At 37.4% G+C, this 17,278-nt stretch overlaps 1 protein-coding gene across 14 annotated transcripts in view; it reads left to right on the top strand.

Annotated features, from left to right (window-relative positions):
* Positions 1 to 17,278, top strand: part of KCNT2 (potassium sodium-activated channel subfamily T member 2) — a 431,812-nt gene that overhangs the window by 337,806 nt on the left and 76,728 nt on the right. For 7 of the 14 annotated variants that reach the window (XR_015143754.1, XR_015143752.1, XM_086345573.1 and 4 more), the window contains exons 20-21: positions 4,517 to 4,588; positions 8,244 to 8,378. Coding sequence is in view for 8 of the 14 variants with exons in the window: in XM_086345573.1 (XP_086201699.1) it covers positions 4,517 to 4,588; positions 8,244 to 8,378 (207 nt within the window). In the remaining 6 variants the exon portion in view is untranslated. Of the gene's footprint in view, positions 1 to 4,516; positions 4,589 to 8,243; positions 8,379 to 17,278 lie in introns of those variants that run through there. The other 7 variants (XR_015143756.1, XR_015143755.1, XR_015143757.1 and 4 more) reach the window with 1 other exon arrangement.

Below are 17,278 nucleotides of genomic sequence, written 5' to 3'. Positions count from 1 at the left end.
ATTTCTGGGTTATAAGAATTTACACAATAATAATTACACACACTTCTACAATTACTGGGTTATAAGAATTTACACACTAATAATTACACACACTTCTACAATTACTAGTTAGTTTAGTGAGATTTAATGAACATGAGCATTGTTAAAAATAATGTCAATGCATGGCTACTTAGGAGATTTAGTGGAAAAACCAGTTAATTCAATATAAAAAACAGATGCCACAAATATGGAATTAAAAATGTAAATTAAATTTATGATATTCACATACATAATATGCCAAAGTAAATGTTCATAATGTTTCGAAGTAAAACGCCTTCTGCATTTCATATGCTAATCTTGTACTGGATACTGGTTCATCAGAACTGGTCTCAGTTCTGATTGGTTGACCACCTGTTCTATTCTGCTGTGGCACCATACTGATTTTAAACATTTTGATTACCGCTTCAACCTTAAAGGTCATCTAGTTATCTGATGATACCATTTCATATGAGAGATGGAAAAGTGAGTCAAAAAACTTTGGAATATATTACCCAAAGCTACGCTGATTTAAAGTACAAGATTCAGGCTTATCTTCTTAACTTTTACAGCATCTTGTTTAAAGTATCCCTTTACTAAATCAATCTTCTTTGCACATATAGGTACAAGTAGGCTCCAGTTCAGCTTATTTCAAAAGTAATAGTATACTGTCTGATATATCAGGGTCCTTATTAAAAACATTCAAGCCTTGGACTCACACAGATCTGAAATAAGATCTAACTGACCCTCTTGTTAGGCTCTGTGTTACCGAATTTCTGTAAGCCTCAATTTTCTCATTTGTAAAATGAGAACATTTATCTTATTTTATAATTATATAAAATAATGTATATGGAGCACTAGTAGAGTATCTGACTCATGAAAGCCAGTCCAGAAATGTAGTTTTCCTACTTGTACCAGTCAACAAAAGGACACTGTCACTATTCAAACTAATGAGTGAGTTTCTGTGAAAACCCGATTAACAACAACAACAAAAAAAAAACAAGGAAATTTATTTCAAGTTGTTGAAATTAAAATACTACTTCATTTTTCAGGAAGAAATAAGCTTAAAATTGGGATTATGAAATGCTAACAAAATAAACTGCCTCATACATTCATTTCTTGAATTTGAAATCTAAAAACTGAGTTTATTAGAGTGTTAGTTGCTCAACCTTGTTCAACTCTTTGCAGCCCAATGAACTGTAGCCCTCCAGGCTTCTCTGACCATGGGATTCTCCAGGCAAGAATACTGGAGTAGGTTGCCATTCCCTTCTCCAAGGGATCTTCCTCACACAGGAATTGAATCCAAGTCTCCTGAACTGTAGGCAGATTCTTTACCATCTGAGCCACCAGGGAAGCCCCCAAGTTTATTATAATTATTAGTTAAATGGGGATCTTCAACTTGAAAATCCATGAAGTTTCATGAAACTTTTCATTTCCTACAATTAACTGGTTAATTCATAGTTGTGTATAATCACAATTTTTGTAATGGAAGTCTTTGTAAAGATATTTAGACTCATAAATAGTCATCTTTATTAATTGAATTACAGATAAGACTGATTAATGATGTGCTGTTTTTGTTTTTTTTTTTCCTGGACTTCCCTGGTGGCTCAGCACCTGTCTACAATGCGGGAAACCTGGGATTGAGCCCTGGGTTGGGAAGATCCCCTGGAGAAGGAAATGGCAATCCACTCCAGTACTATTGCCTGGAAAATCCCATGGACAGAGGAGCCTTATAGGCTAGTCTATGGGGTCGCAAAGAGTCGGACATGACTGAGCGACTTCACTTTCATTTTTTTTTAGTAGTAAGCAGTTTAGTGCCATAAAGACCTTTGCCAGTTTACTTAAATGTGTCAGCATAGTACATATAAATGTATGATTGATCTATTCCTTATATTTCAGGTGTCCTTTCAAGCCACCTTTATCAGTAGAAGTAGTGGGTGGGTCTTATGATTTCACCAGTGGCTCAAGTGGTAAAGAATCTACCTGTAATGCAGGAGGTAGAGGAAATCAGAGTTCAATCACTGGGTTGGGAAGATACCTTGGAGGAGGAAATGGCAACCCATTCCAGTTTTCTTGTCTGGAAAATCCCACGGACAGAGGAGCCTGGTGGGCTACAGTCCATAGAATCGCAAAGAGTCAGACAGGACTTAGTGACTGATCAAACATGCACATGGCATACTAGACTCCCTACATTAGATATACTTCATCAGAATTATATATTTACCAGGTTTCAAATGACTTGCCTTGCCTTGTAACATTGCTGGATTCGTATAAGGATGTACCGTGCTACCATAATACAGATGTTAATTTCTAAAAATTTAAAAGATTGCTTGTGCATTGTATAATAAATGCATGCTTGTGGCAGAATGGCATGTCTGTAAGATTCACAAGTTTCCTAACAACAGGCAGTAATTTTGATGTTTCAGTACTTTGAATGATTTCTACTCAACAGAGCAAAAAAATGCAAAGACCAGAATAGAAGGGTTGGCATAACATAAAGACTTACTTTGTTCCTTGTGATCCCAGTACTTCTCATCACATGGAAAACTTAAGTTGAATTATTTGGTAACATCAAGTACTGTTCCAAGTCTTTGGAAGACAGATATGTTACAGTGGACAAATGGTCAGAGAAGATAGAATAAAGAATGGAAATGATCTGGATTTTTTAAATTAGGAGATTATTTCACACAGGGTATAGCTGTGCAATTAATAACAAGGAATTATGAACATAATTCTGCTATGTAAGTTCTTGAGCTATTCATTTTATCTGACTGGAACTATGTAAGAGCAAAGAGAGATAAAATAATGACCCCCCAAATGACACAGTCAAAAGGATCTTTCAAAGCACCACAGAACCTCAGTGCTGTTCCAGTCTGTGTCACTCGAATCCTAATATCTTCTTCCATAACCACAAGGCAGGCAGGAAACATAGAAGGTCTGAAATGAGCAGTGTGAATACCCCTTCTGATTGTAAGAAGCAGCACCCAGAAAGAGAAGACCGCTACTGGAAGTATATATGATTCTATTTGTGAAACCAGCCTTCACCATGAGCTTTAAAAATATTCGTATCCTGTGATTCACTAATGGGAAAACTTCTATGCATGTTTTAGGGCAAATGATAAAACCAAATGCTAGGAAAAAAGTCACCAAAAAAAGTCCAGAGCAGTAATTTTTATAATAGCAAGATATTAGAAATAGCTTGTCACTCCAGGGATTAATAGCATAAAAGTGAAAATACCTTAGAAACTGAATAATTGAAGTTTTTTTTTTTTAATGAATTGTGGTACATTTATAATATGTAGTAATGGGACCACTTAAAATGGCTAGGAAGTCATTTTAGGAAAGATGGTGGGAATGTCATCAACAGTGAGATTCTTTGGATGTTTTCTTTTTATGATTCATGCACTAAATATTATTTTTCTTTAAAGTGAAGAGAGATGAGATTGATCAACAGGAAGAAATGAATCAGGGAGCAGACTTCTGGCTGGAATGTTCCTGGGGCTGTGCTCCGCTTTGCCTAGAAGTCCCCTTTCCTCCCCCTTTACTGGTCCATCTCCTACTCATCCTTCAACATCCAAATCAAATATTTCCTCTATTCTGTCCCCGAATGCAACCCATTCCTTATTTTTCAGCATATTCTATAACTTTGTGCTTTTACATATGTGTTCCAAAAACTCTTATTTCTTGTAGTACAAGCTAACAAGATATATATATATATATTTTTGCATACATCTTAGTATACCAAAATGTCTATTATGAAAAACTTTTGGATTCAGAGATGCTGCATGAATAGATGCATGAAAGAATTGATAACTTTATAAAATGAATACAATGGATTAGGTAATTTCTAAGGAAGCTTCCAGGTTTATGAGTCTTTCCCCAAATGTGCATAAAGAGTAAAGATTTCAGTTGTAATACAATTTGCTCAGCAGTGTATATTGAGAAAATCAGTAGTGTAAAAGTTGAAATGCTTTCATTTTAATTCTGTATTTTATATATATATATTGCATGGGTACATATACTATATTTATTTACTCATATGTTGATATATTAAGGGATATGTGGTGATTCTCTGTATCTCTTAGAGAAAATTACTCTAGAGAGACACAGTAATTTAGTTTCTTATATTTTATATCATCCAAAAAATCACTAGTTTCCCATTTTACAAGACTTTCTCAGGATGAATCATTTCAAACTCATTGAAAATACTTTTTAGTAATAAACTAAGCGTATCAATTTGGTGGTTTTGTAGAATACAGCCATAATGTTTCTGATTTAGAAAGCAGAAATGCGACTTTTTTTTTTAAATTAGTGCGTTGTATTATTCATAACAAGTAAAAATGACATTTTAAGTTAATGTAAAGAGAAAAGGCACTTGAGAATGAGCTTGCCAATGGCATTTAGTACTGGAAATGAGAACTGAGTCAGCTTACTTCCTTCCCTAGAAGTGCTGCCGCTGTTGTGACACTGTGTTTCATTTTGTAACCCATGTGCTACTTAGGCCAGACATGCATTTTCTGGATGCCATCTGTTGGTTTCCAATGGTTTACTACATGGTGGGCTCTATTGACAAGTAGGTGACAAAATCTTTGGCACCCTCACCAGTGTGGTGTCCTGTGCTTGTTATGTGCTGTGCCCCGGTGTTGCATGTTGAGTGTAACCTGCCACTTCAGTGTTGTGAATATGATGTATATTGCATGTAGAGCTTATGGTCTCGTGTTACACATCTTGCATTCAAACTTCCTAAGCAGTAATCTGTTGTTGAATTAAACAGATCTTGTTGCATGTCAGTCTTGTTCCATTTCTAAACCACTTCGGTTTTGTGTCTTCCACAGCAGTAAGATTTTTAACTGCTAATATTGTGCTAGAGAGAACCTAGAACTTCAACACTGTGCTGCATTGGTATCATTACCATTACTTTTGGAAAACTTTAAAATAATTTGGAATGCTCATTTTTAAGTCAAATTTTTTAATTGGAGCATTTCCTTAGTTTATTCTTAGAACATATTAGAGTCTGTAATTTCTAATAATTTGTTAATTAAAAGTCAAATGTGTGTGATGCTTCAGCTTTAAAATACAAATTCCTTTATATGCATGAACATGACATTGTAACAAATACTAAAATTAAAAGATCATAAAACTAATATGCTTATAAAATGTGTTAATTTTCCATTTTAAAAAAAATCAGCCAGAGCATTACAAATAATATGCTGAAAGTTATCCACTGAGAACTCCTGTGTTTACATTTCGTCTTATAGATGTTAAAAAAACAAAGCTTTGTAACTTTGAGAGTGTTTATTGACTGTGGATACATTAATGGCCAAACAGATTAACACACATTTAGTCTCCATTCTACATGAATATGCCTGGGTTTCCTTGGTAGCTCAGTGGTAAAGAATCCAACTGCCAGGTTAGATCCCTGCGTCAAGAAGACCCTCTGGAATAGGAAATGGCAACCCACTCCAGTACTCTTGCCAGGAGAATCCCATGGACAGAGGAGCCTGGCAGACTACTTTCCATGAAGTCACAAAAGAGTTGGAAACAACTTAGCAACTAAACAACTACATTAATATAATTTACATTACTGTTGTCATAATACTAACCAACTAATTAAAATATAGAGGTACTAAAACTACTATTTGAATCCACGAAAGTGAAATCAACCCATATTTTATCATTAGTAATGTTTCTTTGATGTGATATTAATAGTATTCTATTAAAATTCATTAGGACATTATATTTAAAAGATACAAAATAAACCTCTCATGCATCTTTTCTTATGTAAACTATAAAATGAATTCTCCCTTTATAAAAGTATTAATGGGGAGGAAAGGAAGAATGGAAAGGATCAAATTCCTAGGATTAGAGGTGAAAAAGGATTGACTACAAGTCACCAATTATTGAAACTGGGTAATTGGTACAGGAGATTCACTATAGTATTCTCTTCTGCTAATGTTTGAAATTTTCCTTAAACATAAATGATGAGCAAACAAAATCTATGAATGAATTAAAACGCTCTCACAAACATTCCTTTATATTTATACCTTCACATTCTGGTTCTCCTCAAAAAGAAAGTTTTAGAGAAGGGGAGAAAGAGAAGCATTGCCAATTAGAGTATCTGTAACTTTTTCAACCATATTGACTTTTTTCTTGTGCTGCCATCTGGTGGCCAAACTGTGTAAAGCATTCATGCTTAATTAAAAACAGTCTTTGTAGATAAGATGGTGGGAAGAAATTGTGATACACACAGAATTATAAAAAGAAACTGGTAGTCTACCAAAAAGATAAAGAATAAAATACAATTCTAAATGAATACAAATAAGCTAAAGTTAAAACATGAAGAATAGTTTTTATGTGATTCAGAAATGCCACTCTAAATTTGTATAGATTCTATAAATTTCTTTAGATTTAAATTCATATTCAATGATAATTACTAAAATCATTTGCCAATGTTATGTGTAAATTGCAACAGCCAGTATTTTCAGTATGGCATTAACTGATATGTACAGGTTTGGCTAGCAAGTAACTGTTTAGTACAAATATTCTCATAGTGACTTTTTTTGTCAAGTCTCAACTTCCTTGATTTATTGACGATGAAATATTCATTTTTATTACAACTTCTGGGTATCATTTTTTGATCAAGGTTACCTTCTATTAATTAACTTTTCCTTTTCCTATATAGACAATTTGTTTAATGGGGGAAATAAAGATCATAAGAGCTGAAATATGAAAAAGTGAATTAACACTATAATAATAGTGCGTGAAGTCATAAGATTTGGCATCTTATTTATGGTCCCCAAGGGATCATATTTGCTTTCCAACTTCTTCTTTCCTTTAAAAAGTATTTTAATAGATGTAAGAATAATTATAAATTTCCTAGATAAAAAGAATACCCTAGCAAAGCATTCCTGGAAATTTAAACTTGGTCATCATATTAATTAGATGTTATGGACCTGGCCCCTCTCACCATAGGAAATTTATTTGGGATAACATTCTGTTTCCACAGTTTTAGCCATAAAATCCCTGCTATAGAACACTGTGCCTGATTCAAGCAAACTATTTTTTTCTGGACTATTCCTGGGGATCTTGGACTCAAAGCTTTGGTAATACTCTCTCGCCATTTAACAGAGTAAGAAATCTTGCCTCTTGCCTTCCTGTAACAGGAAAATAATCCCCTCTAATGTGAGAGAGCTAATTCAAGGGATCATGCAGTTTGAGACAATCTTTAGGAGAATTAACTGTTCCTTTTAAGAATCTAAAAGGAGCTACTGCTCTTTGAGTTTTACACTTTTTACATTAGAAAATGGAGAAATCAGTTAGCCCAATTTTTCTTATTTGTCTTCAGTCAACTCTGAACCTAGAATACCCTTGCATTCACTCAAATATAATCTCCCTTCTCCAATTCAGTCCTATTTTTGAAATTTGTGTGAAGCAGAGGCAATGAAAAATGGTTTTCTTGATTCAGCTTTTGCTATAACATTGTTTTTAAATTCAATGCTAGGTAAATTTTTTATCACTGATAGGGGAGATGACTGACTCTATCTATGGTAACTCATAGGAACTTGTGTCTTAGTTTAGCAATTGTTTCCTGCAACCAACAAATTTAATTCATTTAATCACTTGCTCAAAAAGTGTCTAAAAGGTAGGCTTGAAAGCAAATGATATTTATATGTTTTACATGTTTTTGGCTGTGTAGAACCAATCTATAAAACATAGCTTCACACAGATAAATAGACATTTAAAAATAAATATCTCTAATAAATATATTTCCTTGTTAGGCTTGATCATCTAAATTAATATATGTTCATTTTTATTCTTACCAGAAGTGCTTCAGAGATAAACAAAAATGCAAATGCCATTTTTGAAATAATATGCTAACTGTAAAAACAAAGGTCTAATATGCTCTCATTCTGTTTGATTGCAAAATTGGTGTTTTCAGGCTTTATTTATAAAATTCATAAATATTATTAAAGAAAGATCCTTAATGCATATGCTTTGAAATTATTGAGATCTAATGAAGCATATAGAACCCCCAAAGGCAATTTATTTCGTATCTCTGGAGAATATTGTATTAATTCCCATAACATCTATCAGTGTCCACTCTGTGCAAGCCACCTATAACAGTAACCTCTATGCATAAGCGTGGGGAGCGGGTAGATGAGTTTCAGCATCATCCTAACACTGAGATTTACTGAAAGTTCACTTTTCTCTCTTGATTTTTATCAAAGCCTAGATGATTTACTCAGGTGTGGAGTGACTTTTGCTGCCAACATGGTGGTCGTGGACAAAGAAAGCACCATGAGCGCCGAGGAAGACTACATGGCGGACGCCAAAACCATCGTCAACGTGCAGACCCTGTTCAGGTAAACGTCTGGACAGCCCGCCCCTTCCGCAGACTTACTGCTAACCACCTGTGAAACGCCCGACTCTGTCTCTAAGGAATGCAGGTGGGATGCAAACTGAAGCTATGTTTATCCATTCGATCATAAAACAGATAGGATTTAGGACCTAATGTGTGACTGGTCCTATGTGAAACGTAATTTTTAACACAAGGTCAGCAATTCTTTTAAAAATAAAAAGAATAGTACATCTGTTTTCTTATATAGTTCAACTAACAGATTCTAAAAATTGTGTTCAGTAGCAGTCATGATTTTTTTTTCATGTTGTGCATGTTCTGATTTTGCTTTTATGCCTAGCAGTGGCCAAAGGTATGCATTTGCATACTGAGTAACCAGGAATAAAAGATTTCAAGGCTCATTCACCCATGTCAGGAGCTAAGTCATAAGCTTATCCTCGCTGTTTTCCTGCCTTTTGTTAATTCAGCCCACCCAGATAGGAATTCCTGTTATGGAAATCTTTGGGTAAGAATGAGCAATAGTGCCCAGATGAAAGTTCACACTGTGAGCAAAATCAAAAGCTCTAGTAGGGACTTTCTTGGCAGTCTAGTGGTTAAGGCTTCACCTTCCAATGCAGGGGTTGTGGGTTCAATCTCTGTATTATAGCAAATTCAATAAAGACTTTTTAAATGATTCATAAAAAAAAAGAAGAAAAAAAGAAAACAGTCAATTTACCTCTAAAAAGAGTCACCAGTAAATTGAGACATCTGCATCACTTGGAATGATTCTTTTTAAAATCATTTAACATTTAAATATCTAAAAGATCATTATTTCAGTTTTATGAGCTTTGCAGAAGTCTAAAGGAAGTATCTGAGCTACCAAATTAAGAAAATAAATAAAACAATCTGAACTTGATTTTTTTCTCTCCTCCCTTCATACCTTCATATTATAGCAGAACATCTATTGAGGGTAGTTATCTGTTTACAGTTTGAGGTCAGAATTCAGGAGAGTGGAGATTTGTGTCTCACTTAAGTTGGCTATTTATTACATGATCTTAGGTAAATTACTTTCCTTCTCTAAATCTTGAAGTCTTAACCATAAGGTTGTTGGAGTTATAACAACATATACCTGCCTGGTCATTTTCAGGTTCCCAATAAATGTTGTGCTCACCTGTGTCCAACTCTTTGTGACTGCTTGGACTGTAGCCCACTGGGCTCCTCTGTCCTTGGAATTTTCCAGGCAAGAATACTGGAGTGGGTTGTCCTTTCCTTTTCCAGGGATTTCTCGATCCAGGGATCAAAACTGTATTTCTTGCATCTCCTGCATTGGCAGGCAGATTCTTTACCACTGTACCATCTGGGAAGCCCCAGTCAACGTTATGCATGCTACGCTAAGTCGTTTCACTCATGTCTGACTCTTTGTAACCTTTTGGACTGTAGCCTTCCAGGCTCCTCTGTCCATAGGGATTCTCCAGGCAAGAATACTGGAGTGGGTTGCCATGCCCTCCTCCAGTGGATTTTCCCCCAATGAATATTAGCTACTGTAATTATTAACCATATGATTATCACCCCCCTGGGGCAGAGTGGAAAAGCTGTGGACCTTGGAACAATATAACAACAAACTAAGTTCCTGGAGAAAATTACTAAATGTGACTTTGAGTGTATTTCTTAACCTCACTGAAATTCAGTTTCCCTCATCTATAAAATGCATGTGGAGAATAATTCAGTCTTCTTGCAGTATCAGTGTGAAGACAGGAAATCAGGTATATAAAGATACAGAGTACATCATGAGAAATGCTGGGCTGGAAGAAGCACAAGCTGGAATCAAGATTGCCAGGAGAAATATCAATAACCTCAGATATGTAGATGACACCACCCTTATGGCAGAAAGGGAAGAGGAACTAAAAAGCCTCTTGATGAAAGTGAAAGAGGAGAGTGAAAAAATTGGCTTAAAGCTCAACATTCAGAAAACTAAGATCATGGCATCTGGTCCCATCGCTTCACGGGAAATAGATGGGGAAACAGTGGAAACAGTGTCAGACTTTATTTTGGGGGGCTCCAAAATCACTGCAGATGGTGATTGCAGCCATGAAATTAAAAGATGCTTACTCCTTGCAAGGAAAGTAATGACCAACCTCGATAGCATATTAAAAAGCAGAGACATTACTTTGCCAACAAAGGTCCAGGTCTAGCCAAGGCTATGGTTTTTCCAGTTGTCATGTATGGATGTGACAGTTGGACTGTGAAGAAAGCTGAGCACTGAAGAATTGATGCTTTTGAACTGTGGTGTTGGAGAAGACTCTTAAAAGTCCCTTGGACTGCAAGGAGATCCAACCAGTCCATTCTGAAGGAGATCAGTCCTGGGTGTTCTTTGGAAGGACTGATGCTAAAGCTGAAACTCCAGTACTTTGGCCACCTCATGCGAAGAGTTGACTCATTGGAAAAGACTCTGATGCTGGGAGGGATTGGGGGCAGGAGGAGAAGGGGATAACAGAGGATGAGATGGCTGGATGATATCACCGACTCGATGGACATGAGTTTGAGTGAACTCTGGGAGTTGGTGATGGACAGGGAGGCCTGGCGTGCTGCAATTCATGGGGTTGCAAAGAGTCGGACACGACTGAGCAACTGAACTGAACTGAACTGAAAGAATCTCTCCAGCACCTGCAAAATCTACTATGAACTTGCCTAGAACTTACTCCTGTTCAGAAGGAGTAACACATTATCTGAAGTCACTGTAATGGGTTGGATCATTTAGAATATAGCTCACTAGTCATTGAGCTATGTAAGTAGTACATTTAAAAGTAGCATAACACATGGTTAAAATATGACATATTATATATAAGCACTTTTTTTCTCTCTAGAGAATGAAAAAGGAAATACAAGGTAGAAAATTAATACAGAAGGATGAGATTTATAGTCAATGAATAAAGTCAACTCATAGTGTTTTATTCCATGCTTGGCAAAAGCTAATTATAGTTTTAGCAGCAGAGGGTCCTGGGTCTTTAATTAAGCATACCATTTTAATTTTCAACTTACTGTGAGTTTATTTGTATTATAGTGAAATTTCTATTGATTTGATATATGCTCTGAATGAATTATTTTTATGTTAAGAGAATAATAAATCCCCATTTTACTGAGAGATGCAAAGTCTCGAATTAATCATTTAAAATGAACCAGAACACCTAAGGGCAGATACACATGTGCTTGCTGATGGTGGCAAGCCTGCCTGCCCTGAGTACCTGGTGGAGGAGGACCACCTCTTAAAAGGATGGATGGAGAGCAGATGTGTGCCTTTGGGCCTTTTTGCTATTAAAAGTTACTTATCTTCTGCAAGATATTTTAGAAATTATGCAATTTGTATAGTGCAAAAACACATCTAGAGTAAATAGTTTCAAACAGAAATTTGAGAAGCACTATTAGGTACCCAGACTCTGCTCTTCTCTTTCCTCTGTTCATAAAGGCATTATTATTTATCTGAGTACAAAACAGTATTTTTCAGGAAAAAAAATATTTTAGACCAATAGATATAGAAAAAAAAATTATGGTTACCAAAGGGGACAAGGGGAGGAGGGATAAATTAGGGGATTGGGATTAACATATACACACCACTATACATGGGGGGCTTCCCCAGTGGCTCAGCAGTCGTGAATCCACTTGCCAATGCAGAAGACATGGGAGACTCAGGTTCAATCCTGGGTCAGGAAGATCCCCTGGAGGAGGGAATGGCAAGCCACTCCAGTATTCTTTCCTGAAGAATTCCATGGGCAGGGTAGCCTCACGGGCTGCAGTCCATGGGGTCACAAAGAGTCAAACACAACTGAGCATGCACGCTAGGCAACTACTATATATAAAATAAACAACCTATAAGGGAGAAGAACTTGAAAAACAATAGGCATATATGTGTGTATAACTGAATCACTGTCTGGTACACCTGAAATGAATGCAACGTTGTAAACCACCTATAATTTTTACAAAATACGGTAATACTTAAATAAACGTTAAAGAAATCTAGGAGACTTTTTGATGGAGTAATTCATCAGTTAATTAGGCAGTTAATTAGGCTAGTCTTACATAATAAAAGAACCAGATATCAATATGTCTCTATGGTATATATAATACCATTTATGTAGATAAATAACCAGAATTATAGACTCAGTGGTTACATTTTATTGGTCAGTCAGTCATCACCCTTGAGGTCACTCTTCCACACTTCTTGAAGGTTTCAGTTCCTGATTCACTGTGACTCTTGCCAGCCCTGCTTCTACCATAATTCTTGATGATTTCAAAAATCCTAGGCAGATGGTCCTTTGGATATCTGCCCTTAGTCACCCATTCTCATGTGATTGGAAAATCAATAGTTTCCACTCCATACTCCGAGTTGCATTCAACTCTCTGAGCACTACTACTTATTTTCTATGTCATTGCTTCTCACATCCCCATCTCTGAACCGTCCTTTTTCACTGGAATCTACTGTCCACTGATCCTACTGTCCTTAGTCACCTGAGGGCTCATCTTCCTTCCTTACCCCAATTCAGTTCCAAGATCAATCATGATAAACAGCCCTGTGCTGATCCTCTAAACAATCACTGATGATCTACTGCAAGCTAACACTAGTCTCAACTCTGCTCCCCTTTTCTCTCTTCCTCCTACTCCCAGTTTTCTGACCTTTCCTGTTTTCTATCCACCACTTTGCATGAAATTTCCTGTAGGCAGATGACAAATTGCAGAGGGAGGATCCCAATTACTCTTATAGTAAGCATCAAGCTCCCAGAAGTCCAGTCAGTGTGTGGATTGAAGACTATTAGGATAGTATTAGCAGATATTAGGATAAAAGCCTAGGGCCCCATCTTCAAGGGAACTAGATTCTTACACACCGAGTTTGCAGGAGGGAATAATGTTAAAAATGAATTTGTTGTTGTTGTTCAGTCTCTAAGTGGTGTCTTGCTCTTTGCAACCCGTGGTCTGCAGCATGCCAGGTTCGTCTGTCCCCCACTATCTCCAGGAGTTTGCTCAGATTCATGTCCATTGAGTCGGTGATGCTATCTAACCACCTCATCCTCTGCTGTCTCTTTCTCTTCTTGCCCTCAGTCTTTCACAGGATCAGGGTCTTTTCCAATGAGTCGACTGTTTGTATCAAGTGTCCAAAGTATTGGAGCTTCAGCTTCAATATGAGTCCTTCCAATGAATATTCATGGTCTATTTCCTATAGGATTGACTGGTTTGATCTCTTGCTGTCCAAGGGACTCACAAGAGCCTCCTCCAGCACCACAATTTGAAAGTATCAATTCTTTGGCACTCAGCCTTCTTGATGGTCCAACTCTCACATCCTTAAGTGACTATGGGAAAAACCATAAAAGTTATTAAAGAAGACAATTTAGTACAATTTGATACAAACAAACATTAACACTTCACAAAGTGTGCAATCTCCATTCCCAAGAGTCCAGAGAACTGCAAAATGGGATGCTGTGCTGTGCTTAGTCCTGACTCTTTGCAACCCCATGGATTGTAGCCCACCAGGCTCCTCTGTCCATGGGATTCTTCAGGCAAGAATACTGGAGTGGGTCACTATTTCCTACTTCAGGGGATCTTCCTGACCCAGGGATTGAACCAACATCTCCTTCATCTCCTGCATTGCAGGCAAATTCTTTACCTGCTGAGCCATGGGGTGGGAGGAAAGAAGCTTTTAAAGCTTAAAGAATAAGAAACAAAGAAGAGAAACAAATAGAGAATGAATAAAGAAGTAAGTACCAAGCCCAGAGTTGGCTTGGCATTTGCGGACTGGCTGACTGGATGTAATCTATTTCTGGTTGAGTGGGACATTTACAGGGACAGGAATATGATCTAAGTTTTGGTTTGCAGATATGGCACCAGGACAGGAGCCATTCCATCTTGGACCTAGAGTTTATTTTAACAATAATATCTCTAAAATATTTCAGCCAGTCCTCTAAAATATTTCAACCATTATTCATTTCCTCAAAGAAGAGCCAGTTCTAATCAGTTTATTAGTGAGGTGCACAGTGTCGACAGAAATATAGCTAATAGAACCATCTCAACTCTAGGATATACACTCTCTGATGGGGAAAAAAAAAACCTGAGGCACCCTGGGTGGTGAAACTAAATGCTAGCTGCAACTGAAGTTTATCTTAAACCTGACTCTGAACCTATCACCCTGTTTATGCTGAAGTATTTTAACATGAGAGATAGCCTAAGAGTCATTCAGCTGATATTGATGGAGTTTGGGATTTAAATTGGAAGAGTTCCAAAGTCTAACATGAACTTCACTCGAATCTGGGTAGTCTGAATGCACCCAAACTCTTGCATCGTCCTGCCAAGCAAGGCTGTTGAAAGCACTAAGTGAGATGATTTCTGAGAAGTACATAATAGGCAGATAGTAATAGGCAGTTTCTACATATTAATAGAATGTGTCTTTTAACACAAGAATGTGTCTTTTAAGCAAACTTGAATTGCTGTTTCTAAAATACTGTGGCCACCAAAATGTGTAAGCAGACATCATGGTGAGTTTATTAATTAGAAAATTGGGGCAAGAATTTAGATGCATTATTTCCTTGGCTTATTTATTTCTAGGAGACAATCAAATCTTGTGATCTCCTTAGTATCTGGATGTTTTAGATGAATAAAATTACCGTATGCTGTTACTTTATACAGGGTGATGCTACATTTTATGTTAGCATTTCTGTGTAGCAGTTTGAGCCATGCCATTTTAACTTGATTATTTTGGCATTCCGTTTGGATGGGAGGCCTTTTGAGTTTTATATTTTTTGCTTTTAAAACTGTGAAGGAATATGTTAGAAAAATCTTCAATCTGTGCTTATATTAGAGATAAAAACAGGATAGAATTCAAGTCTGAAGTGAAAGTTAAGAGTGCTCTAGCTCACAACTTACTAATATATGACCAGTCTGGAATAAGGTTGAATTTGTTATTCAGAAGCTCAGATTGATCACTTGAGCTCATACCCGCCCAGCTTATGAGGACACTCAGCTTTACTGACCAGGGCTCTCTTCTCCCTGGTTTGTCTGAGGACCCTCCAGAGTTAGTCCCCAGAGACCAAAGGCAAACAAGAGAGTCTCCTTACTTGATTGGCAGTATTTGTGTGTGTGAGTGGGAAGCAGAAGAGGATTTTGGGGGTTTGGGGGGATTTGGGGAGAATTCCTTTCCACCTGGAGTTGTATCTGAAACATAGCTTTGTGACTGAACACTGGACAACACAGCTTAATGTATCTTCATCCAGTGTGACGGTTACCTGTTTGCTGTCTGGGCCCCAAAATACCCACCCAGGAAGTGATTTGTCTTTAGCATACAAAGTTTAGAGTGAAATACCCAGAGTGTAAACACTCAAACACTTAGGGAGAACCCCTAAGTACTGGGATGGCTGAACCAAGAGGAACCTCCACACTCAGCCATGCTTTGTGCCAGCATGCAATGTCTCTGCAGAAGCGGGTCCTTACCCGGATGCATGCCTCTCTTCTGGGGAGTTTCCTCTGTGGGCTCCTAGTTGCTCCATAGAGCAGCAAACTTCCTGTGGATGACCTCTAGCCCAGAGGTTGCCAGATCCCCTCCCCTGCTTTGCTCAGAAGAGACTATTGGAGTCCCTAGCAGCTGGCCTGCCTGCTTCCCTAAGGGCCATTTCAGAGCACAGAAGACAGTACCAGATCTTTATCATGGTGTTGTTGTTATTTAGTTGCTCGGTCATTTTCCAACTCTTTTGCAACTCTTGGACTGCAGCCTGCCAGGCTCCTCTGTCCATGAGATTTCCCAGGCAACAGTTCTGGAGTGGGTTGCCATTTCCTTCTAAAGGGATCTTCCCAACCCGGGAATTGAACCCATGTCTCCTGTGTCTCTTGCATTGACCTGAGCCACCCCAGAGAAGCCCCCTTTATCAACTCTTCCACTTGCCTAAGCACCCATCCTTAAACATCTCAGAGAAGCACTCAGGTGAGTCTCCCAGGCACAAAGATTCCTTAAAATTTTTTCAAATTGAAAAAAAAGCTGGTCCTCACTTTCAAATTTAAATTTATCTTGCTGAGGTTTTACCTAACGAAACACTCTGTACATTTGGGAAATGCTGAACGTTTTCACACTTTTATGAACAAGTGTTAGTACCTAAATTCAACTTAGGCACATCAAAATGTGCCTTGAATAAAAACAACCATTTCCAACACCAAAGACATTTTGAAGTGGCAAGTTTTGCTCCACTTTACAAAAAAAAAATATTAAGCAAGTCGTTTAAAGATATAGCTAGAAGGATCGTTAGTGAAACGTTGTTGCTGAACGAAAAGACACTGGGATTCCTGGCCTCTGGAGGAGAAGAATTCAATCCAGGGCCAGAGACAAGGCTTGATTGCTCAGAGCTTTTGTGTAATCAAGTTTTATTAAAGTATAAGGGAGATAGAGAAAGCTTCTGACATAGGCATCAGAAGGGGGCAGAAAGAGTGCCCCCCTGCTAGTCTTCAGCTGGATGTTATATAGTCACTAGCAGTCTGTTAATGAAAGAAAGGAATGTCTTAAAACTCAGAATGGCACCAGGCCCCTCACCCATAAGATGCATTTTGGGATAATTTTGGCACCAAATGGTTCATCCTGGGCCATAAAATGATTAACTTGAATTTTGTAGAAGGACAGATTACCATACAAATAGTTTCATTTACATAGATTATGGGAACAATATCTGAGTATAACATACCGGTTTGTCAAGTAGATTCTGAGCCATGAGGCAACCGACTTGAAGACAGAGTTTGAGGTAAATGCATATTACATTAGCATATCTTAAGACAAACATTTCCATAAGAAAAATGCATTGGTTATCTCAAGGTTTGAGAATAGTTAACTTCAGGTGAAACCAGGTGTCATTATGGCAACACAGTAGTTTAAGAGAAACCTCCTTTTAAATTTGTATAGAGAAGGGA

The sequence above is a fragment of the Bos grunniens genome, chromosome 16, assembly GCF_055505025.1.
Source record: "Bos grunniens cultivar Pamir isolate PY7600 chromosome 16, Bosgru_T2T1.0, whole genome shotgun sequence".
Taxonomy (NCBI): Eukaryota; Metazoa; Chordata; class Mammalia; order Artiodactyla; family Bovidae; genus Bos; species Bos grunniens.
The sequence above is the reverse complement of the archived record's forward strand: the minus strand, read 5'-3'. Positions and strand labels throughout refer to the sequence as shown.